This window comes from Mixophyes fleayi, chromosome 9, assembly GCF_038048845.1.
Source record: "Mixophyes fleayi isolate aMixFle1 chromosome 9, aMixFle1.hap1, whole genome shotgun sequence".
Lineage (NCBI taxonomy): Eukaryota > Metazoa > Chordata > Amphibia > Anura > Limnodynastidae > Mixophyes > Mixophyes fleayi.
In genome coordinates this window covers 79,770,700-79,795,940 of record NC_134410.1, presented here as the reverse complement: position 1 = coordinate 79,795,940, position 25,241 = coordinate 79,770,700, and the positions used below count along the sequence as shown (strand labels likewise).

General features: G+C 40.9%; 1 protein-coding gene across 1 annotated transcript in view; it reads left to right on the top strand.

Annotated features, from left to right (window-relative positions):
* LOC142100768 (uncharacterized) overlaps window positions 1–20,209 on the top strand; it is a 43,448-nt gene extending 23,239 nt beyond the window's left edge. The window contains exons 2-3 of the mRNA XM_075184574.1: window positions 12,632–12,686; window positions 13,396–20,209. Of these exons, the coding sequence (XP_075040675.1) occupies window positions 13,451–14,545 (1,095 nt within the window). The 5' untranslated portion in view covers window positions 12,632–12,686; window positions 13,396–13,450 and the 3' untranslated portion in view covers window positions 14,546–20,209. The remainder of the gene's footprint in view (window positions 1–12,631; window positions 12,687–13,395) is intronic.
* The last annotated feature ends 5,032 nt before the right edge of the window (window positions 20,210–25,241 follow it).

The following is a 25,241-nucleotide window of genomic DNA, read 5'->3' as shown; positions in this document are numbered from 1 at the left end:
TTCTAAAAACCCAATGTTGTAACCTTTCTATCCCTTACACAAAACAGTCACATTCACACTGTAGTATTAGAGATAATTAAGTGAGTTGTATAATTTATTTCCTATGCAAGTCCTTTGACAGTGACATTCCATCAGGATCTGGATGTGGAATACCATTAATATACCAGCATTCCTTTGATGGCTATATATCTTTCAACTTATGGGGTGATTTGCTGGATATCTTGGAGGAATTTTATTGTGATTATATCTTTATATGAACTACCATATATTTACTAGTTACATGGACATATTCATCAATTTATTCAGTTTATAGACATCATTTGTGATTTCATTTATACAGCTTTTAGTTATTATTATTATTATTATTAATATTATTTATTTATAAGGCGCCACAAGGTTTCCGCAGCGCCGAACACAGTACAAACAATGGACAGTACAGGGAATAACAGTACAGAACAATAAACGAGTAATACCGAGACTTCAGATGCTCCAGGAAAATCAAGAATATTGAGGTTGGAGCAGAAGAGAAGGTAGAGAGACAGGAGGGAGAAGGGCCCTGCTCATTAGAGCTTACATCCTAAAGGGAGGGCAACAGACAATCGGCACAGAGGGAGTCAGAGGAGGGGACTAGTTCTAGTGTTTTTAAAATGTTTGGTTTCAATTACCAGTTTACCAATTTATGGTGCCTATGTATTATATTTATTGAGACATTAAAAATATTTTTCTATATACTATCATCTCTGGTTTTATGTATCCTGCCATAGTCTCCTTTGATTTTTCAAGCTAAGGCCACACCTATATATCACTATTCAGCGCTGCTTTTTCTTTTTGGTTTGTGGTTGTTTTTGATTATGGGCTAGTAGTTGGCCCTGCTTTGCAGCTGGGATTGTGTTTATTTGGTGTGGAGCAGCCCAGCCGCGGAATTCATTTTTCTTTATTTGTTCATTTGACACACACTCAAACAGGCAGCTTTGTGGGTAATAAGGAATAAAGATGACCAGTGTACTCCATGTCATTTCTTCAAAGTTTCACAGAAATAAAAGTTTTAATAGTCTTTGTTTTGGTCAGTATAAATTGGTACTTCTCCACCCTCCGGATGAGAGTGATAAATCCACATTGTCATATTTATGCAGTTGTCATAAGGCCTTCTTCTCCAGAATCAAGCAGTGTAGGCCACATTTTCAGCAGTTGTTAAATATAACGTTTTATTGCAATGTTCCTGACCATGGATTGGATCAGTGCAATCTTTCAACTTCAGGTTGCTGGAAAATAACTTCAGCTTCGCTGTGGTTTAACAGTTCTTGCACTAAACATTTCAGCACAATCAGTGTTGTTTCCACGATAATTTGTATACCATGTGTTGTAAACAGTTCAGTTGGTTGCACACCATTGAAGTTATAGGCGTGTATATCAGCATGTCCTATGTGTTCTTCTGGAAAGCAGAATACAGAGATTCACAGAGCTTTCAATCTGTTCAACGATTAGGCAAAGAGCCATGGGTTCAACCAATTGGCTATTGCTCCTTTTTCTCCTGTCTGAAGTCTGACAGTCAGTAAAGATGGCTGCATTTCTGTAGCAAAAGTCCACACAAGTTCTCCATCAGTGTGTTGTACCAGAAAGTGCTATCTGTCTTGACAAATCTCCCAGCATAGAGACGTGCTCATAGAGAAATCCAAGATAAACATGGTAGAGATAATGTTAAGTGATTTGCAGACACAATGGAGGTGTCTAACTAGGGCACTCTGATTTATGAGAGGAGTAGTGTTGCTTTTAAAATGGCTGAATGCCTGGAACCTTTTGAGAGGGTTGTATGTGGTGAAATGATTAAACTCCAGGAAGTTACAGAGTCATTCAAGGGGGCTGTATTAGGTGATGATGAGATAGAAGTGGCTAATAACATCTGCCCAGTTCACGTCACTCTGGCATTCCCTGTTTGTGAGATTAGGGACTGCCCCTTTGAGGAAAGTACATTTTCATGGCATGGAACACATAGTGTTACAGTTAAGGTACACAGAGAAACACGTAAACAAGTGTCCTATGAGATTTTCGATATATTCAAGCTTTTTTATATGGAGGGGATCAGAGGAAGATCTCCAGAGTTTTTGCACCCACTTGAATACGAATGATCTATATATTGAGCTATCATTTTAAAGGAGTAAGACTTCCATTCACTTCTTAGATATATCAGTATATATGTGAATGAGAAGGGTCTACAAACTAAAACATATAGGAAGCCCACTGATACTGTGAGGTACATCAATTATGATAGCAATCACCATCATGCCTGGCTGAATAATATACCTTTGAGCCAGATGAAGAGGGTAAGGAGAAATTGTACGGAAAATCATATCTTTAGGGAACAAATTGACAATATGAAATCTTACTTTATTTCTAAAGGTTATGATAGAGGTGTATTGGAAAAAGAGGATAAAACAGTTTCCATTATTGACAGGAAGGATCTTCTATCTACCCAAACAATGATCCGTTCGGAAAAATCAACTACATATGATTGGGTCTTCATTTCCCAATACAATGCCAACCATAAACAAATGGAGATAATTTTTGAAAAGCATTGGGACATTTTGAAAAAAGATAACATCATAGGGAACTCCATTCCAGATAAACTGGTGTTTATATATAGGGAAGCCCCCAGTTTAAAAGATAGATTAGTGAGAAGTCATCTGCACAAAGATATTAGAAAATCTATGAGAACTATTGGATTTCACAGATGTGGGGTGTGTAGCATGTAGGACATGTAAATCAAATCTAAGTAAGGTTATGGAAGTGTCAATCAATGGACAAAAGTTGAAGATAGATCAATTTATCATATGCCACTCTAAAAATGTTGTGTATGATATAGAGTGTAGTTGCAGTAAAGTGTATATATAGGGAGAACTACTTGTCCTCTTAAAGTTAGCCTTCATGAACATATATATTACATTAGAAGAGTGCTGGAAACCCACTCTTTATCATATCATTTTAAGACTCAACCTTTGTGTAAGGTAGAACATATAAGAAATTTTTGAGGGATCCAGAAAATATATGATAATTGGAGAAATACGGATTTGGTTAGCCTTTTATCTAAAGCAGAAATGAAATGTATATTCACATTGAATACCATGACTCCTAATGGACTCAATGCTGAGTTTGAAATAAAGTGGTTTCTGTGAGATACTATAAGTTGAGGTGAATGCATTACATGTTTATAAGGATGTAATTAAGTGATATGCATTGTGATTACATTGTGATCATATAGAACTGCCATCATATATTTACGTGTGTTTTAAGTGTATCCTTCTCTGGTAGAGGGTTGAGGTACAATATGTTTGTTTAACACTGTGATCGCATGTCATTTCTTTTTGTTTTCTTCCACCAAGGAAATCGTTTATTGGGAAATAGGGGATATTTCATGCTTATCCATTAGTGTGCCCTCCAAGTTGGGTCCAGAAAGGACAATATGGAAAACTGGTTATTGAACATATCTGATCGGTTTGGGTTTCGGTAAGCGGTGTGCGTTCCAAGGTTTTCGGCACTCATTTCCTGGTTTGCGGATCAAACGATAGAGAGACGTCAGGACGCACGTTCATGTGACGTTTCATCCTCGCCTTTAGATGGAGAGGCACGGAAATGGGAAGTACTATGTAAACTCTGGAGGGACATGTATTGTCAGGCGCCGTCCCCGCTGATCCCCTGTCAGACGGGGACGGACGCCTGTCTTCCGGACGAGCGCTCTGTTGCTTAGCAACAGACGCGCTGAGGCTTCCGGGCAAGTCAGCCTGTGGGGCGTATGCCCTCTGCCCCGTTGCCCAGCAACGGGATGCTACTTTCACCACAGCGTTCCACCCACTGGCTCTCCCAATCAGTATCCAGCCTGTCTCTATTTAAACCTGGCTCTGGCGCCATTAGGGTGCCAAAGTAACAGGTTCCTGCCTCTAGCATTTCACTGGTGTTTTCCCTGTTATTACCCGGCTTCCCTGACCATTCTCCTAGTGATTCTGATAAATTGGTAAAAAGTGAGCGCTCAATTGCTCCTTTTGGGGATCAGTGGTCAGTGGTCTGGAGAGCTAAATCTTAAATGAATTGACTTAATGCATACTAAGTGTATAAAATTGCGACCACATAAATTAATATCTAAATTCTAATACTCAACATATGGATACAATGCTAACAGATAAAAACATGCATTTAATAAAATGACATAACGTGTGTCGGCCACAGCGTGAGTGACATATGACAATGTTTTAAAAACAACCGTAGATAGAGGACACTAAAACAAATTCCAATAATGCATGACACAAACTAATGTCCACCAATTGTCCAAAAGCGAGGTCCAATATCAATAGTAGTAAATCCCAGAGGGAGTGTAGTAGACGGTGAGCGGGTATTCGCGAGTCCTCGTACTCGATATGCTTAAGGTCCAGACGGACCTGATTAATAAGTCTTACTTGGAAAAACGGTGATCCTCGGTGAGATATCCTAGATTGGTAGGGAGGACTGTGACCAAGCAGCGATGACCATATGGGTAATGCACCCAGCGGCATGTATCGATAAACAGCGTGCGTTCCACAGTGAGATGCACAGATGGATTTCCGGACTTCCGGTTTGACGTCACTAAGGGGTGTGTCCCAACGCGTTTCATTTGCTACAGCAAATTTCCTCAGGGGATCGTGATGTCCATAGAAAATATGGGTTTATATAGTGTTCGTGATCGTCAGCAGACTTAGAGGACAGTGATTGAGACCGTGTGACTTGATTGTAAATTATTGCCATACAATCTATTAAAAGGAGGACAATATGCACATCAAGGAAATATGAATTCAGAAATTATAACAAAAACCATACATTGTATTAAATGGACATTGTATATATGCATGTACATTGAGATAGGGCAATTGACCTATATTTGGTCATGGTGATTACATTTTATTCCAGATATATTAATGGTCCTTTATAGATACACAGTATAGGGATGTTATTAAGATAATAAATAAATCAATCAAACACATGTAGATAATAAATCATACATATGTAGTACTATACTGAGGGGCGGTGTTTGTGTGGACCATGTATAGCCATACATATTTATGGTCCATAAGGAGACTGTGTGTTACTGTCACTCTGACAGCCGATTGATGACTAGCTGGTCACATTCCCACTTTTCCATCACCTTTGGGATAGTATTCTCAACATGCTTATCTACTATACCAGATATTCCCAAGTGGTCACCCATCTCGGTACTGATCTGGCTACACTCTGCTTGGCTTCCAAGTTCGACAGAGGTTGGGCTTACCAGAGTGTTATGATCGTAGCGAACACGGAGGTATCACCTACGGGAGGTTAGTGGGGTGTGAGCTCAGCAACAGTAAACATCATCATTCAAAATATCCAGATTGCAGAACTTGTACAGAAGCCTAAATATGGTGTAGTTGTTTATAAAGATAGGTCAACTTCATCTATCTGCGTGACCCATATTGTTCCTGCGACCTTGGCTTGTTGACTACTCTTTTGGATTCTCCTTTGTACCTTGCATTACCGGTTGGCTTGACCCGGACCGTCTGACCCTTCTACACTACATGGCTAGTAGGACTGCGACCTGCGTGCCCTGTGCAGCGAAGTCCAAACCTCCTTGCGGTGGTCCCTGGCGAATACCAGGGGTACGTTAGACTCCGCACCTGCTAGTTCAGTAGTGCTAATACCGGTTAGTGTACTTCTTCATTGCAATCCTCAGTAGACCAACAGCCTGACAGTTTACTCTGGCCATGATGGACGGCTCTGGGAACCTTCTGCTCGTGACCTCCACCTCCATTTGGGCCAGCGATTGGAATGGCAAGAGTCTAACCAAGCTCAACTACTTCAGTGCATACAATGTGTGATGTCTCGCCTGGATTCCGTAAATCTTCCCCAGGTAGCTTCTCCAGCTCCACCTCCTCCTCCTAGTGTGAATGCTGCTACCTCCAGAACTCTACGGATACCCACTCCTGAGAAATATGATGGTAACCCCAAGGGATGTCGAAGATTTCTTAATCAATGCTCCATCCAATTTCATCTTGCACTGGAGAATTTCTCTTCCGAGAGAGCCAAAGTAGCCTACATTATTTCCCTCCTCACCGGACAGGCCCTGGCCTGGGTCTCCCAGCTTTGGGAGCGTAACGATGTATCTCTTTACAATTCTGCTATATTCATCAAAAATTTCCGAAAAGTATTTGATGAGCCTGGCCGGGTGTCTTCTGCCGCCTTCAGTCTTCTTGCCCTTCGACAGGGATCCCTCTCGGCTGGTCAGTATGCGGTACAAATCCATACCTTCGCCTCTGAACTAGGGTGGAACGATGAGGCCCTGACAGCTACCTTCTGGCAAGGATTGTCTGAACCTATCAAGGACGCACTCGCCTCCCTGGATCTTCCCACCAAACTAGACGAGCTGGTCTCACTTAGCATCAAAGTGGACATCCGTCAACAAGAACGCTGTTTGGAAAGAGACCGAGACCGCCGCCTTGCTCGATTGGCTCCTCGCTTCCAGTCTTCGGCTCTTCCAGCCGAAGAGCCTATGCAAATTGGTCGCTCTCGTCTGTCCCGGGATGAAAGAGAGCGCCGGATTAAGAACCGCCTTTGTCTGTATTGCGGGGAGTCCGGCCTTCTACTATTAACTTGCCCAAAGAGGCCTGGAATCTCCACCTCCAAGGCAATAAAAGGGAGCTTGTCCTTGGATCCAGTCTCCATACTCCCTACTCCCTTAAAGATACCAACTTTCTGATGCCAGTTACCCTCACGTCTACGGATATGTCCCTGGAATGCTCAGCCTTTGTGGATTCTGGATCCGCAGGAAACTTCATCACCGCCACCTTTGTGTCCAAGCTCCGCATATCCTTTCATCCGTTGCCTCAACCATTGGTTCTCACCGCAATGGATGGTAACCGAGTCAGCAACGGTTCCATCACCTGTATCACCTGTCCAGTTCGGTTGCAGGTAGGGGTTCTTCACCACGAGTGGATTAAGTTCCTGGTCATTCCTCAGTCCGTCAATTCCATCATCTTGGGTTTATCCTGGCTCAGGACGCATTCGCCACAGTTGGATTGGCTTCATGCTTAGGTATCTTCCTGGGGTGCTTCTTGTTTCAACAGATGTCTCTCTAAGGTGCATCCACCCACCCACCTACCTTGTCTTTCTCTTGTCTCCCAAATTAAGCTTCCGGGACTGTACTTAGAATTCCTTGATGTATTCAACAAATCTGCCGCTTAGAGTCTACCTCCACATCGTGCGTGGGATTGTCCCCATCAAACTCATGCCCGGTAAGACTTTCCCCAAGGGTAGAGTTTACCCACTATCTTTACCTGAGACAGAGGCAATGTCACAGTATGTTTCTGAGGAGCTTACAATCTGATACGCATTCGGAAGGGCGATGAGTGGAAAACGGCATTTAACACTCGTGATGGGCACTACGAGTACCTAGTGATGCCCTCTGGGCTCTGTAATGCTCCCGCTGTTTTTCAGGATTTCTTCAAAGAGATCTTCTGTAACATTCCGTGATTATCTACCTGGACGATATCCTAGTATTCTCACCTAATTTGAGCTCTCATCGTCTTTATGGCTTCAACTGGCCACTACCCGCTGGTCTTAAAGCCACGCAACGCTTCATCGGGTTCGCCAAGTACTACCACCAGTTCATTAAAGGTTTCTCTTCCATTATCAGTCCCATTACGGCTTTGCCTCGAAAAGGAGCCTCCTGTAGACCATAGCCTGTAGATGCAGTAACGGCTTTCAAAATTCTTAAGGAGGCATTCATTGCTGCTCCCATTCTCAAACAACCGGACCAAGGGAGACCTTTTCTTCTCAAGGTTGACGCCTCCTCTGTAGGAATAGGGGCCGTCCTGTCCCAAAGATCTTCATCCGGCTCTTTGGAAACGTGGATTTCTCTCTAAAAACATTTCCGGTTGCAAATTCATTTATGGGATCGGAGATAAGGAGCTCCTAGCTGTTAAAATGGCACTGGAAGAATGGCTCTACCTCCTTGAGGGAGCATTACACCGCATGACTGTGATGACCGACCACAAGAACCTTAGTACCTCCAGGAGGCACAATATCTCAACCCCCGCCAGGCTCGCTGGTCTCTTTTTTTTCTCTTGGTTCCAACTTATCCTTACTTTTCGTCCTGGTTCTAAAAATTGCAAAGCCGATGCATTATCCGTTTGTTAATATGGACTCCCTGGCTCCTCCGGACAACAAGACCATTCTTAACCCTATTCAAGTAGTGGCGCTTACTAACTCCATCTCGGTCTCTCCTCCTCCTGGACGCTCCTTCGCAGATCAACATTTCCGTCCCAAATTGCTGTGCTGGGCATACAAATCTAAATTTGCAGGTCATGCCAGCTATAAGAGGACTAAAGAATTCCTTTCCAGATACTACTGGTGGCCTTCCCTTGGTTCGGATGTTTGCAATTTCGTGTCGGCTTGCTGTATATGTGCTCACCACAAGACTCCTAGACAAAGTCCTTCTGGTCTTCTACTTCGTCTTCCCATTCCTGACTCTACCTGGAGCAGCATCACAATGGATTTCATCACCGATCTTCCTCTTAGCCATGACTACTATACCATCTGGGTCGTGTTAGATCGCTTCTCCAAGATATCCCACTTCATCCCATGTAAAGGCCTTCCCTCAGCTCCTGAGCTCGCAAATCTGTTTTTGAAAAATGTATTCCTTCTCCACGGATGTCCTCAAGAAATTATCTCCGATCGTGGAGTACAATTTGTGGCTAGATTCTGGAGAGCCTTCTGCTCCAAGATTGGGGTCAAACTCAAATTCTCTTCTGGCTACCACCCCCAGACTAATGGACAGACGGAACGAGTGAATCAGGATCTGGAGTGTTTCCTGCGATGCTTTTCTTCAGAGTATCAAGCTTCCTGGAGTGACCAACTTTACTGGGCCGAGTTTGCTCAAAATAACCTCTTACACTCTTCCTCAAGCTATTCCCCATTTTTAATTTCAAATGTAACCTGTGCTGATTTAAGAATCCCTGGTAATAGCATTGGCCTCATCTGAACCTTGGAGGTAAAGATAAATGGGTTTCCTGAGAAGTTAAAAGAGAGCCAAACAACTTGACAAACAATTCTTGAATCTGCTAATGTAAATCAGTGATTTGATCTGTATACTTGTGAACCTGGCCAATAATATTGTGAACCTGATTAAGCATAATTTTTGTGCCTTGGCCTGAGTTTGCAGGTTTTGAGTGAAATCAATTACTTGCGCTAGCATACTCCATAGATGAGTCCTGATTATTCTTTAACAGCTCTGGGGGTAAATGTATCAAGGTCCGATTTTGCAAATCCAGCGATTTTCTCGGGAGAGTTGAATCTCGCAGATGTATGAAGCTAAGATTTCATGTAAAATTGCCAGAGTTGTGCTTCTGTCAAAATCGCAATTTCCAAAATTGATACAGATCAAACTCCCGACTGTTTGCCACTCTAGCTATGCAAGTCTCAAATGTATGAAGCTGCGATTAAGCAAACTCAGGAGAGTTTGCTTTCAAACACGCCAGATACAACACGCTGCTTGCTAGCAGCGTGTTGTATTAACACATCACTGTTACACTGTTCTGTCATACAGCCGGAGCTCTGGCAGCTGTAAAAACTGTTCAAAATAGATCAAAGTAAAAAACAATAAAAAGCGTGGAGTCCCCCTCTATTCACTATTAACCCTAGTGTTGCCAGACTACTGCTGGTTCCGTGAAAAGCGGGGGAAAAATTTGCGTGGGGTCCACCCGATTTTCACGGAACCAGCACTAGGTGTAACGCTCCGGTCCCGCAAATAGTACCTGTCTCGTTACCTACATTCCATTAATCAGGAAACTGCCATGTCCCAGCGTCAGACACTCTCATTTCATTCATTCAGCTATTCAGATCTGCGCAGATGCAAGTCTATTGCACTGCAGGGCCTCCTCCCTCTTTTCATTGGCTAAGCATTTTTGGTGCACTATTTAAACCTCCTGGATTCACCTGTGTGATGCCTGTTCTTCAAGCTCACTTCCTGCAGCCTATGGTTCTGGTTTCTGTTCTCCTTGTGGTTTGCCTGTGTTCCAGTCTGCTCTCAGTTCGTGACCTGAGCTGAACCATCACTGCTCCAGTACCTCTATTACCATCTCCAGTGTGCTTCATCGTGACAGCTTCAGTTCTCTCATCGCTACCACTCAGAGCCACTACTACACCTGTGACTCATCAGTTGTTACCACGAGTTACCTCCGCTACTCTAGTCTGCTCTCAGTCTCTGGCCGTGCTGAACTATCGCTGCTCCAGTACTTTTATTACCATCTCCAGAATACTTTATTGTGACAGCCTCTGTTCTCTCACTGCTGCCTCCCAGAGCCGCAACTACATCTATGATTCAGCAGCCATTGTCCTGAGTTACCTCCGTTTCTTCAGTGTGCTCAGTCTATGGGGTAATAGTGCGCGTAAATACCGGTATTACGGTACCTTTCTAGCTGGATTTCAGCTCGCTGCTCAGGGAGCTGTGAGCTGAAATCCGGCTTACTATTACCATAATACCGTAATAACGTTGCGGGCATATTCAACAATTCAATATGCCCTATGTCTAGTGTTGAGCTTCCGCTGTTCCAGTATCTCTACTACCTGTTCCTGAGTACATCATTGTGAAAGCTCCTGTTCTCTCATTGTTATACCACAGAGCATCTATTCTCCTAGTGACTCATTGGTTGCTGACCTTCAGCCTATATTATTGTTGTTCCTGCATCTATACCACTTATCTGTGGGTTCCATCGTCTCCATCCACTTCACCTGGCTCCCCCACATCGTTCTGCTGTACACTCACTCACGGGACCGCGACCTGCAGGTTTGGTGCAGTTAAGACCATACCTCCTTGCGGGGATTCCTGGTGAAAACCATCTGCCTGTTAGACTCCGCGCCCGTGGGTGGGCCTAGCTATGTTCAGCAGAGCCTAGGGATCAATTTCCAGTAAGCCAACCGTGACACTAGGCAAACCAGCCGCGGTTGGTGGCACTATAGCAGGGGGAAACGCGGCAGGGGTCCCCCAGCCATAAGGACAACCAACCCCAGGCTGTTCACTGGGCTGGATCCCCAAGGGAGTGGGGTCCGCCGAAAAAAACAAGCGGCCTCCCTCTAGGGACACCCAGCCCAGTGCGCTAGGTCGATTTATAGTATTAGGGGATTTTCCCACGTCATGGAAAAAAAATAGACCTAGCGTAATGAACTAAGTTCATTGCGTATCGGCAGAAGAGCCTAAAGCATGAAATTCCTTGGACCATTCAGAATGTTATGAAGTGCCAGTGCCTGGGGATCCATCTAGAGGAGATGTTTAATCAAGGTGTCTGGACAGAAAAACAGATATTACTGGTTTTAAATCATCAAGAAGCTAGAAATTTGAAGAACCCTTTTCAGGTACTATAATCAGGAGGGATGTGCGCATTTAGTCAATATTACTTTTGTAGCATATGTCAACAAACAAACATTTGCTTAAGCAAAATTCAATTTCCTGTTTTTATCAGAAATCAGTCTGAAAGGTAGTCAAAATATAGTGGTAAATTTTCTGAGCCAGGTGGAATTGTGTCTAAATGCCCAAGTCTTTTCCTAGATAACCAAAAAAATTGATGTCTTTACATAGACCCGTTTAAAGATTTAGGTAAACAGGGCCTGATTCATTAAGGAAAGTTAAGCAAAAAATTGAGCAAGTTTTCTTACTCACATTTTCTGTACAAAACCATGTTGCAATGTAAGGGGTGCAAATAAGTTTATAGGAAAATACTGGCTGTTTTTTCAGGTAGCACACAAATACTTGATAGCTTATTTGTACACTGAATTTAAGAGTTGATCTAGGACATGCCCTACCCCAAATATAAATCTGGCATCACATTTTAAATTTACCTCTCCCTCCAATGCAACATGGTTTTGCCTTGCTTACTTTTGCTTAACTTTCCTTAATGAATCAGGCCCACAAAGGCTAAGAAATTCCCTGAACCTCAGGTATACTACTTTAGAAAATCGATTCCCTAAAGCAGAGATGGATACTGCTCTGTTATGCATTGTGATTCCAAGAGTACTGCTCTGTTTTGCATTATGATTCCAAGAGGCGTATTCAATTGTTAGCGAGACCGCTAAAATACTCGCGCTCGAAAAATATTACTGTTAATACGGTAATTACTCGCTGGATTTCAGTTCGGAGCTGCGAGCTGAAATCCAGCGAGTAAATTACCGTATTAACGGTATTTACGCGTAGATTACCGTATTAACATTAAAAATTTTCGAGCGAGAGTATTTTAGCGAACTCGCTAACAATTAAATACTCCCCCAAGAGTCATAAAATAAATTCCCGGAAACATCAAAACCAAAAGCAATGTCAGAGGCAGAACATTGACCTTTCCCTGAAATCACAGATTATAGATTAGTTTACTTGATCCTTGGTTGGTTATTCTTAAGAAAACAGGGTAATCTCTGCAGTATTTCAAAGCAGTAAACTGGTTAGTAGGAAAATATACTTCAAGAAGCGTTATTTACATCTTCTGGCTAGAGAACACTCATGCTCCTCGAACTGCACAGATGCTCTGGTTTGCAGATGGAAACATAGCCTCTTTTTACCCATCAAAATGACTGTTTGTTTGTTTGTTTACAGGTGGTCTTATTCTTATAGATCAGCAATTTTTATAATGCAGGAGCATTTGATACAAGTAAGTGCATTAATACAAATAGTGACACTATTATGCTAATATAATAAAAATGTAGTTATGCATCTAATAAAGATTGTCCCCATGTCTCCTCCCAATCTAAATTCAGTTCATATACAAATTAGGTTGAAATGAGCAGTATTTTAGGAGGAAAATAAACTTAAACTGTGAGTAGGCATGCATTTTATTAATTTCTCCTTATAGAAGTTCAGCTAGATACATAATCCTACAAAAATAAAAGCAGGAAGTTTTTATCTCTGCCCAACATACTAATTGGCCAGATTGGTATATTAGTCACTCTGCTTCCCAGACTCTCCCAAGTGAAGTTCTGATATTATCTAGTTAATAAAAAAAAATGTTCTAATGGATATGTCTTACAGGAACAAAGTAAGTGTAAGTGCTTACTTGCACCTCTGTGATTTGATCTGGCAGTGTGGTCCCATTATAATCTGTCGCTGCTATTTAACAAAGTTAAGCTCTGTGTAATATGTGTAGCTTATGCTTGGCAATACAGTCACTAATGCGTAAGATGTGTTATAATAGAGTGCTTGTTTGTCCATGTATTTTGCGAGTATTAAGTTAAATCATTTATGCAAATAGATTCATGTACAGTATGATTTCAATTGTTTAGTTTAAAATACTGAAATTAAAATTATGATAAAGTAAAACATTCCTAAAACTAAATTTTGTAACATATTTCTCTCTTTGCTAGGTCAAGCAGTTATTAAGCTTTGATATTTAATGAATATTTCAAGTTTTTCTGGATTATGGAGGAAAATATTTCACAATGTGATCAAAGCGAGAATAATTTCCTTAATACAAATTTTAATACCAGTGACTGGGAGACATCTGTGTTAAATGCATTAGAGAGTCACAACCAAGATAAAAGGTACAGTTCTTCCATTTCCCCATCACAAGAGCCAATGGCAATATTTGGAATACCTGACAACAGCAGTACTGATCTAGAAATTGAAACATATATAGTTGATGATGTTCTATCCTCAAAGTATAAATGTAGCACTAATAAACCAGGAAGGAGAACAAAATACAGAACTTTGTCAGGACACAGACAGTATGTGTGTCTAGACTGTGGAAAATGTTTCACTCACAGTTCAACACTTGCAACACACCAGCGAACACATACAGGTGAAAAACCTTATGCATGTTCCGACTGTGGAAAAAATTTTACTCGAAGTTCTACTTTGGCTACTCACCAAAGAATCCATACTGGAGAGAGACCATATGCATGTATTGAGTGTGGAAAGAGCTTTATCCAGAGCTCACACCTTGTGTTACACCAGAGGATCCACACAGGACACAAACCTTATTCGTGTAAGGATTGTGGGAAATGTTTCAGTGACAGATCACATTTTGTTATACACCAGAGGACGCATACAGGAGAGAAGCCCTATACATGTGGTCAGTGTGGGAAAAGCTTCAGTAGTAACTCAAACCTTGTTGCTCACAATAAACTCCATACAGAAAACACCATCTATATCTGTAACCAATGTGGAAAAAGCCTAAGTAACAGGCTAACATTTGCCAGTCATCAAAAAACACACTTGGCAGATAAGCCTTTTGTGTGTGTGGAGTGTGGAAAAGGATTTACTCGCAAGCTGCAGCTGGTGTTACACAAAAGGATACACACAGGAGAAAGGCCATTTGTGTGTAATGAGTGTGGTAAACGCTACACTCGTAAATCCTACCTTATCATACATCAAAAAATCCACACTGGGGAGATCCTTTATGTCTGCGGTGACTGCGGAGAGAGCTTCCACGAACATATCCTTCTCAAAACCCACAAGAAGTTACACGTAATGGACAAGCCAAAATCTGACACAGTTTTGTGTGCAGAAAATTAATACTAAACACAAACCTAACATTGCAATAAGTTCAGCAGAAATTATATATGTACAGTTTACAATTGAAGCCCTTCTTTAGTTTATAAAACAAATATATTTGTACTGCTGTTAAAGGATAGACTAAAATTCATGTGTAAAAATGGGCAGCACGGTGGCAAAGTGGTTAGCATTTCTGCCTCACAGCGCTGAGGTCATGAGTGGAGTTTGTATATTATCCCTGTGTTTGCGTGGGTTTCCTCCCACACTCCAAAAACATATACTAGTAGGTTAATTGGCTGCTATCAATATTGCCCCTAGTCTCTCTGTCTGTCTGTCTGTCTGTGCATGTTAGGGAATTTAGACTGTAAGCTCCAATGGGGCAGGGACTGATGTGAGTGAGTTCACTGTACAGCGCTGCGGAATCAGTGGTGCTATATAAATAAATGATGATGATGAAAAATGACATCCATATAGCACCAGGGACTGGTATTTGTAGTGCATACTAAATTTGATCTACTAAAATGACAGTTCTAGGGTAGTTTATAACACTTTAAAAGTGTTTCATACATATTTTTGAATGCAGTTTAATAAATGTAAAAATGATATTTAGCAAGTGAGTGGGGCTACACACTGCAGATTTTTCACCCGATTAGCGTGCCAATAATGCAATAATATTGACTGTTCGGTCCGATATTACATTAGTGTGTATGCTCCAGCGAACATGTTTTATCAGTACAAAGGACATCTTATCATTTGATTTGCTTTTATAAATGGACTAAAAATCTCTAGAAATTATGGAATGATGTTGTGTCAATTCTGCAGTGTGTACGTATTGACAACTAGCAGTGTAGGCAGATCTCCATAGAGTTTACAGAGTTACAATTTTTTCAGCAGATGGTTATGACAGATGAAGAGCACAGATCTGAAGGTAAATCTTGTAAAATATGTAGTGTGTACACATGTATCGGCATGCTGATTGGAACTTTCAGGCGTTGGTAAAATCGTTAACGCTATCGCATTGAGGGGCATTTTCTGTAGTGTGTTTCAAGCCTAAAACTGACAATATGAACACAATGGCCCCAGCAGAATAAAAATTAAGCTCTTTAAAATCTGTTATTCATAAAGTCATTACCTAGAAGTATTATGTTCATATAATGAATTAAGCTCAGAAATTGGATGGTTTATTAGAACATTCCTCTTTTGGGACACCTTATAATATGTTTCAGCTTTAAATACATGGCCCAGTAGTTGAGTGAACAGTTGTTTCACAAGCATCTCTGTGTTAACAATGACATTTCTTCATACCCATACAAATAAAGAAAATGTCCATTATAAAGTGTCTAAAAAATACATTGTTTACTTGACTTGTATATGAGGTGCAGTCTTTGTATCTGTAAAAATAACCAGGAAAATTGATGGGGTGTCATTTAGCCTGTATGCTAATTTATGTATTTTTGCCACACTTTTCTGCTCACATTTCCTACCTAAAGCCTAATGATTGCAGTATGCAAAGAACATGGGATAGGGAGATTTAGTGCTTTGATATAAAATGTGACTAACACTACTTCATTGCCTATAAAACATATACTGTAACAAGTGTTCAACTTTTCAAACTTTTGAATTAAGTCCTTTAGTCAAGACTTATCTCAGTCAATTTCATCAATGTTCTGTTCCAAATTAACAGTTTTCAGAGTACTTCATCAGGCAAACTCCAAAGAGTAGTCCATAAATGGAAATAAAATTAAAACATTATTTTGTGTAGTATCTTCTTGCCTTCAAATGGCTTTCTCCTTATGATTGGTTGCTTTGTAATGGTCGATATGCATATAAAACAAAACAAGAGCCAAATCTGGCATAATACTCTTAAAACCTTCTGTTTAATGTAACAATCATAAAACTGGACTTACAATAAAGATAGAATTCATAAACAACATAATATGGAATCCTCATAGGATATAAGCAAGTCTACTCCTACCAGAGTCTCTTGAAGGTGTCAACGTTCTGATAAAGCTCAGGTTAAGCAGCTGATATACATCATTCCTCTGGAGGTAATTTGCTTGTAATCCTATTCACTGCTGACACATTTTAACCAGGTATCTGGGGTCTTTCTCAAGGCACATTAGTTAATAGCCAGCACTCTTATATGGCTGCCTGCCAATCAAACACTACGTTGTTTACATATAAAACCCATAAAAATCATTGTATAGACTGCACAAATGAACACAATAAAAGTACAAATGTATTAATGTTTTCTACTACATCTTTATAATATTCATACCGACAGGATAGTTCATATACGGATATATTTATATTTGGGGGGACGAGGCTAATCCCATTAATCTCTCTTCTATGAATTTACAAAAGGAAACCATGCTTGTTGATTTCGCATAGAGTTAGTGTATGTGTCGTTTGCACAGGAAGAGACATAGCGTACACATAACACCAAGCTGCGGTAGCTGTTGTCATGGGAGCCAACAGACTCTCAGTCTCTGACTAGTAGGCTCGATCTTATTCCTTCTCTACAACCATTGAACACTAAGGTTATTTCTATATCTAAACATACAGCCATCCCTCATGGACCGGCTGCTGCCAGCTAAACTAACATTGGAGATTTAAAGACATTCACAAAGCTATTTGTATTTTAGGAATTAAAAAAAAAATTATGATATAAAAAATAAGTCTTATTCATGTATTTTCCATGTTCACATATTAAACACTCTATGGGGCAGATTCAGTTCTCTGTATTGTTCTCCAGAATAACGTGGCCTCTGGATTTACTAGAGATTCTGGATTTGCTAGAAAATCTCTGATGATTTTTACCCTCGGCTAATAGAGCTGCGAGTAAAAATCAGCGGAGAAATTACCGTAGTAATGGTTATAATGTGTAGCGGCGTTTTTCTAAAGAACAACACAACTAATTCAATATGCCCCTATGACTTCTCATTATACAGATAAAATAGTTATCATAGAAACAGTTGTTATCAAAATAGACGCCTAATTTCTAACAGCTACACTAAGTCTCATATGTATAGACACCCGTTCTACACAACAATGATAGCTGTGTACCCACATAGACAAAACAGCTACTAACTAAACAAACTTTAAAATTAAGGAGACATTTAATTCATAAAATATAATTTGAACAAGTTATGCCAAAAATCACCCTGTTTATAAGATAATAATTGAAAATAGTTACAGTATATATCTTATGTATTATTCATGTAAACACAACAATTTCAGATCATATTATATATTTAACCCACCTGGAGATAAGGTATTAAAGTTATATATACTTTGCATTTCTGCTTTAGCTAATCGAATTTGTAGTTCATTGCATCTCCAATTATCCCTTAACAATTTAATACCATAGAAAGATTTTATTGAGTTTATAGAATATTAATGCTTTTCCTTAAAGTGAGCTGATACTGAATGGTTAATTTTTCCCATTTTTATATTGCGAATATGTTTACTGAATTGTACTTTTAAGGCATGGCTAGTTTTTTTGTCACATACACATTATAAGAGATATATCACATTTTTTGAGTTACATGTGATACACTCATTCATTTTATATTTAGAACCATTCACTGGATTCATAATTGATAGCTTTGTTCTTATCACTTTCTATAGATTTACACAGTAAGCAAGTCATGCATCAATGGAAGCCAATTGTCTTTCTATGGCTTCCATTATTCTCTCTAGGTATGACGATTCTGACTAATTTATCTCTCAGGTTAGGAGCCTTTCTATAGATGAACTTGGGTTTATCCGTTAACATCCGCTAACATAATTTCCAAGACTGGGTCTTTTTTCAGTATTTTACGTTATTTACTCACTACATTCTCATACGTCTTATGTTGTCTATTAAATTGGATAATGAATGCAAAATCACACTTGTTTTCTCTTTACTGTGTTTTTGATTTTAAAAGAGATGATTTTTCAATTTTTGCACTTTCATGTATGCACCATCAACTAGATTTCAGAATATTCCTTTTGTAGGAGTTGATTTTTCATAATACCTTAGTTCATTAAACATTTATTCCCCTGTGTAGTTTCTTTTTTCCCGCATGAACAGGCCCGAAATATTATCTATTTAATTCTTGTGGTGATGGCTGGTTGCCCTAATGTAGGAGTTACTGTCAGTTGGTTTATTGTATGTTTTGGAGTTACTGTCAGTTGGTCTATTGTATGTCTTGGTGTGGATCTTTTCATCTGTAATATAAATCATTACATCTAGAAAGTTGACAATTTCTTTACTGATGTTTAAAGGTGATCTAATATTATAGGGGTTTTTATTTAGATGCTGACAAACGAGATCCAAATATTTGCTCCCTTCATTCAGATGTAACATTTTCAGTGTACAGGGCACCAGATTGTTTTATATAGGGATGATCTTCCCATATGATCATGAAGATGTTTGCATAGTAGGGGGGAAATCTGGTGCCCATGGCCATCCCAATTTTTTGTATATAGTGACATTCCTAAATGACAAATAGTATTTAGTTTGTACTAATGTTTTTGTGGCTCCTATCTCTTTTGTTCTTTCTATAATTATCTATAAGGAAGATATATTGCCTGTAATGATGAAAAATATTCTAGCCACTATATATGACCAAGTTTTATTAAAATATTGCAAGTATCCTTCAAATAGGATCTAATATTAGTAACTTGTGGCTGTAAGAAGAGTTCAGGAAAATACATTTGATGTGATTGAATTAACACCTGCTATAATTGGTTTAACTGGCGGCGCACTTAAATTAATGTGCCTTGAGCAAGACCCCTGGGATTTAACATGAAAATGCTGACACCTTCATGAGACTCTGGTAGGAGTGGACTTGCTTATATCCTTTCAGGATTCAATATTATGTTTATGAATTCTATCCTTATTGCGAGTGCTGTTTTATGTTTGTTACATTAAACAGAAGGTGTTAAGGGTATTATTCCAGATTTGGTTCTCATTTTGTTTTGTATGCATTTTGTCCATAACAAAGCAAAGGATCATAAGGAGAAAGCTATTTGGAGGAGAGAAGTGTTCACAGCTATTGAAGTGAACAGCCCTGTTTGTGTAAAGTAAAAGAGGGGCTGGTGATGCACAAAAAACACAACACGTGGTGGCAATGAAAAGATATCGAGAAATCGCCCTATCAACCTAAATTTCTAGGAGGACAATTGGGATTTATGGTTTCAAAAATAATTTAAAATACTGCACTATATTATTTTTAATTTTAATCCCATTTATGGGCTACTCTCCGGAGTTCGAGATAAGTGTTGACTAAAGCATTTCATTTGAAAGATTTAAAAAAAAGCTGAACAGTTGTTACACTATATGATTTATATGCTCTCTATATTTTAGATTGTTTCTGCCTGAGTTTTACACTTATATTGATATTGTTGAAAGTAGGGTGAAGTGCCACCCATCAGTGTAATTTGGTAGCATCTCATAGGAAGCGCTTGTAAGGAGTAGTACCATCTATTTGAATACTTCCTTACCTGACCAACATATTATGATTTGTGGATAATCTACAAGTGTTATTTGGATATTACTCATTTAATAGCTGCTCATGTTAAAGGTTTCATAATATGTATCCAAACCAGTGTCTACTGTCCCCAGGCTAATAGTGCATGATTTTACTATAGCCATGTTTGTAAACAGCTGGATTAATAAATGGTGCATTTCTTTAAAGAGTTCTGGAGAGAGACCATATCTATGTGTAAAGTATAATAAACTTTTTATCCACCAACAAGGGTTTGAAGACTGGTTGCTAAGGCAACATGATTAATTTGGGCTTGGTTTTGACTACAGATCAACATTACAGTTGAAAGCAATTGCAGCATGCTGCATGCAACCACTGGTTAAAGTTGTCTGTAAAGCCCTGGCCTGATATCATAAGATACATATAGTGGACATTTCATCCGTGTGTGGAAGAAATATTGCAGACCTTTTCTTGCTTATATTCTAAATTATGCTCATAAACACAAACAATTTCTATGTGAATTAATATAAATGACCCACTATGTAAGGGAATTATCAGCTTATATAATAGTCATATGCAAGTGTAATGAGAAAAAAAAAAAAAAGTATATAAAATGTGCAGATAACAAGCTTAGTAAGAACTTAACTGTATGTGATTGAGATTGTTTGTTTATATTTACTTACTGCCAGGCGCCGTCCCCACTGTTCCTCCACGAAGTGGGGACGGTTGCCTGAGAGATCCGTCTCTGTGCCGTCGGACGCATGCGCTCTGTCTTACAGGAGGCTATTCTGTTCGGGCGGTCAGCGTGTGACCACCCCTGCTTTCCTCCAATCCCCCGGCAGCAGCCTCTATTTAAATCCTGCTCTGGCACCATTAGGGTGCCAGAATATCAGGTCTCCCGTCTACAGCATTGTTCCTGTTTATATGTTATATATATTGGTTTTGACCCGGCTTCCTCTGACTACTCTCCTGGTGTGTGTCCCTGCCTCCATTGTGACCCCAGTTTGCTGACTATTCTCCTGGATTTCTCGTGGGGGTCACTGGTGAACACCAGGGGTACGCTAGACTCCGCACCTCCTAGTTTAGTGGCGCTAATACCAGTTGGTGGTTCTGAGCTTCCTTAGTGCAGTGGCTCTTCGAGCCTGACCGTATACGTTAGTCATGTCAGACGGTAATGGTGAATCTTCTGCTCATGATCTCCTCCACTTGGCCCAACGTGTGGAGCAGCAGGAAACTAATCAGGCACAACTACTCCAATGTATCCAGAGATTAGTATCTCAATTAGACTCTCTTCAGGGATCTCTGAATCATCCAGCACAACCACCATCTACAGAGGCACCTTCCACCAGCACTAGTTCTACCACCTCCAGAAACTTGCGCATACCAGCTCCTGAGAAGTATGATGGCGATCCCAAGGGTTACCGGGATTTTTAATCCAGTGCTCCATTCAGTTTGAACTCGCCACTGAAAGCTTTACCTCTTTGAGAGCTAAAGTGGCCAACATCATTTCCCTCCTTGCCGGGCAGGCTCTGGCCTGGGCCTCTCCCCTGTGGGAATGCGATGACGCCTCTCTTCCTAACTCCTCAGTTTTCATTGAAAATTGTTACTGAGTGTTTGATGAGCCTGGTCGTGTTTCATCTGCCACCTCTAGCCTTCTTGCAGGGGTCGCTCTCTGCTGGGCAGTATGCCATCCAATTCCGGAATTTAGCTTTCTAGTTAAAATGGAATAAGGGTGCTTTGGTTGCCACCTTCTGGCAAGGACTTTCTGACCAGATTAAAGATGTTTTAGCCTCCCGTGACCTTCCTCCTAATCTGGATGATCTAATTTCTCTTAGTATTAAGGTGGAATCCATCCTCGACTGGCCACAACCTTGCAGGCTTAAAGCCACTCAGCGGTTCATTGGATTCACAAACTACTTCCGTCAATTCATCAAGGAATTTTCGCTCTTCATTGTTCCTATTACAGCTTTGACCTGCAAAGGATCCTGCTGCAAAGTCTAGCCTCAGGACGCTGTTTCTGCTTTCAAATCTCTGAAGGAGGCCTTTATTTCTGCTCCGATATTTAAACAGCCTGACCAATGGAGATCCTTTTTCTGGAGGTAGACGCATCATCTGTTGGGATAGGAGCTGTTTTATCCCAAAAAAAAACTGGATTCTTTGAACCTTGTGGGTTTCTCTCTAAAAATTCTCTATGTGCAAGAGAAATTATGGGATAGTCGATAAGGAGCTTCTAGCCATTTAAGAACGCTCTGGAAGAATTGGTGTTATCTCTTGGAGGGGGCTCAACATCCTGTGACGGTGATGACAGACCATAGAAACTTAACCTATCTACAAGAGGCACAATGCCTATTTTCTTTTCTCGTTTTCGGTTAATCCTTAACCGAATAGCACAGCTGATGCTTTGTTTAGATCCTTTGATAATTCCGACTCCCAGGGGCATCCCGACACCAAGCCTATCCTCAGTTCTGTTCAAGTGGTGGCCATAACCAATTCTTCGATGAAGTCTTCTCCTCCTGGACGCTCTTTCGTGAGCCTCATCTTCATCCCAAACTTTTAAGTTGGGCTCACGATTCCAAATTTGCTGGTCACTCGGGCTATAATGTTACACACTTACCTGTCCCCGTTCCAGCGCCGCGATCTCCTCTGCTTCTGGGTCTCGGCAGCGCTGTCACATGACCCTGCAGGGCGGGGAATTCAAAGCTGCAAATACTAAAACCCTGCTCTGACGCCTGGGCAGCGTCAGAGCAACTTCTTCCTGTTCCTGACTTAGCGATTCTCTGTGATTTCTAGTGTACCAGACCAGGCTTGCTGACCTTCCAGATTCTGCTCTCCAGTGTACCAGACCCAGGCTTGTTGACTATGTTTATCTCTCTGCTCCAGTGTACCAGACCCAGGCTTACTGACCACGTTAATCTCTCTGCTCCCGTGTACTGGACCCAGGCTTGCTGACCACGTTATCTCTCTGCTCCCATGTACCAGACCCAGGCTTGCTGACCACATATATATCTCTGCTCCCGTGTACCATACCCAGGCTTGCTGACCACGTATATATCTCCGCTCCAGTGTACCAGACCCAGGCTTGTTGTACCACGCATTATCTGTATCCAGTGTACCAGACCTCGGCTATCCTGACCACGGAGCGGTTCATATTTACCTTCCAGTTCCAGTGTGATCGTGAGCTATCTACACGCATCCTTACCTCTAGAGGCAGACCAGTGGACCGTGACCTGCGTTCCTCCGCAGCGAAGCCCATCCCGCCTTGCGGCGGTTCTTGGTGGACACCAGGGGTTTCGTTAGACTCCGCTCCACCGGCCAGCCAGCGCTGATCTAGAATAAGGCAAGTACTCCATATTTTATTACCTACATTACTGCACGTTACACAACTGTTACATATCAAAAGACTGTTGGCTTTCTCTCCAGATACTATTGGTGGCCCTCTATTGGTTCAGATGTCCGTAAATATGTACAGGCTTGCAGCACTTGTGCATGTCACAAGGTTCCCAGACAATGCTGTCCTGGTCTTCTCCCTCTTCCGATCTCAGACTCCCTCTGGACCAGTGTTACCATGGACTCTATTACTGATCTTCCCTAAAGTCATGGCTACAATACTATCTGGGTTGTGGTAGATAGATTTTTGCATGTGCCGTTGGGCGCATGCGCTCTGTCTGACGGGGCGCTCTTCTGTTCGGGCGGTCATTGTGTCTGACCGCCCCTGCTTTCCTCCAATCCCCTGGCAGCAGCCTCTATTTATATCCTGCTCTGGAACCATTAGGGTGCCAGAGTATCAGGTCTCCTGTCTCCAACATTGTTTTTGTTTCTTCATATATATTGGTTTTGACCTGGCTTCCTCTGACTACTCTCCTGGTTTGTGTCCCCGCCTCAGTTGTGACCCCGGGTTACTGACTATTCTCCTGGATTTCTCGTGACCTTTTGCCTCGGCCTGTTTGACTTCTCTGTGGATTAACCTACTCTACCGCCTGTCTCCTTTTGGATTGACCTGGACTGTTCTGACTATTCTAAACACATTACCCTGGTAACTGTCTAGGTGAACCGCGACCTGCCTACTTCTTGCATCCAAGCCCAAACCTCCTTGCGGGGGTCCCTGGTGAACACCTGGGGTACGTTATTTTCTGCACCTCCTTGTTCAGTGGCGCTAATACTAATTGGTGGTTCTGAGCTTCACAAGTCCAGTAGCTCTTCAAGCCTGACACATTACCAGTGTTACAAATATAACAGTGTAATAAGCAGAATGAATCATTATACACAAGATAGGGGGAAACCAATTCTGATCAAAGTGCTTCACTGTTTATTTTAGACCCCATAATAAACTTTAATCAGAATTTAATTTCCTCCATAATGTAAAATAGTATTTTTAGAGAGGCTGTCTAGTTCAGACAGACCCTTTTTTCACATCATTAGGAGGCCTTCTATTTAACTTTTAAAGAATACTTCTGCAGTGCAAACTCAAAACATGATAAGACTCTCTCTGGATACTATATGGGGGTCATGTGAGCTGTAGTGTTGCCCAACATTGAACTTCCCCTTTAACTCAAAAAACACAAATGTTGAAATTATTGTAGGCTTTGCTGTCAAAGGACCCTACTTCCCAATTACAACTGTCAAGTTTATAGCATTTAACTGCTCTTTCAAACAGAGCTAAGCCACAATTGATTTAATAATTGTGGTAGTGCAAACTGCTCATAATACCACCCGATCAGTATGAAAAAAAAATTAACTCCTTCACAGATTTTACTTCCTATGGAAGATGTTGAAAGTAGCTTTGTTTTTACTGAAAATTCTCTCATTTTGGCCACATACATGGTGATCCTACTGCTCAGCCCGATCAGTGTCTGTTAGCACAATGTCCAGACATTGTTGAAATTACGTAAGTTTTTTCTATTATAGATATTACAACCTGTATTGTCACGTGTAACCTACTTTCTGCTATTTTCACATGAATGTCCCAATGCTACCTGAAGCTCAACATGTCCAAAACAGAGCTTATTATCCCCCCCTAGCCAAAGTCACCACCTGCCCTCAAATATCCCTCACTGTCGATAACAATTCCCTCAGTCTCACAAGCCCACTGCCTTGGGGTCACACTTAAATCCACCCTCTGCTTTACTCCTCACACCCAGATTCTCTCCCAGTCATGTTGCCTCACCTTAAAAACCTTGCCAGAATATGCCCTTTTTTTACTCAACATGCTGCTAAAACCTCATCCATTCTCTCATCATCTCCTG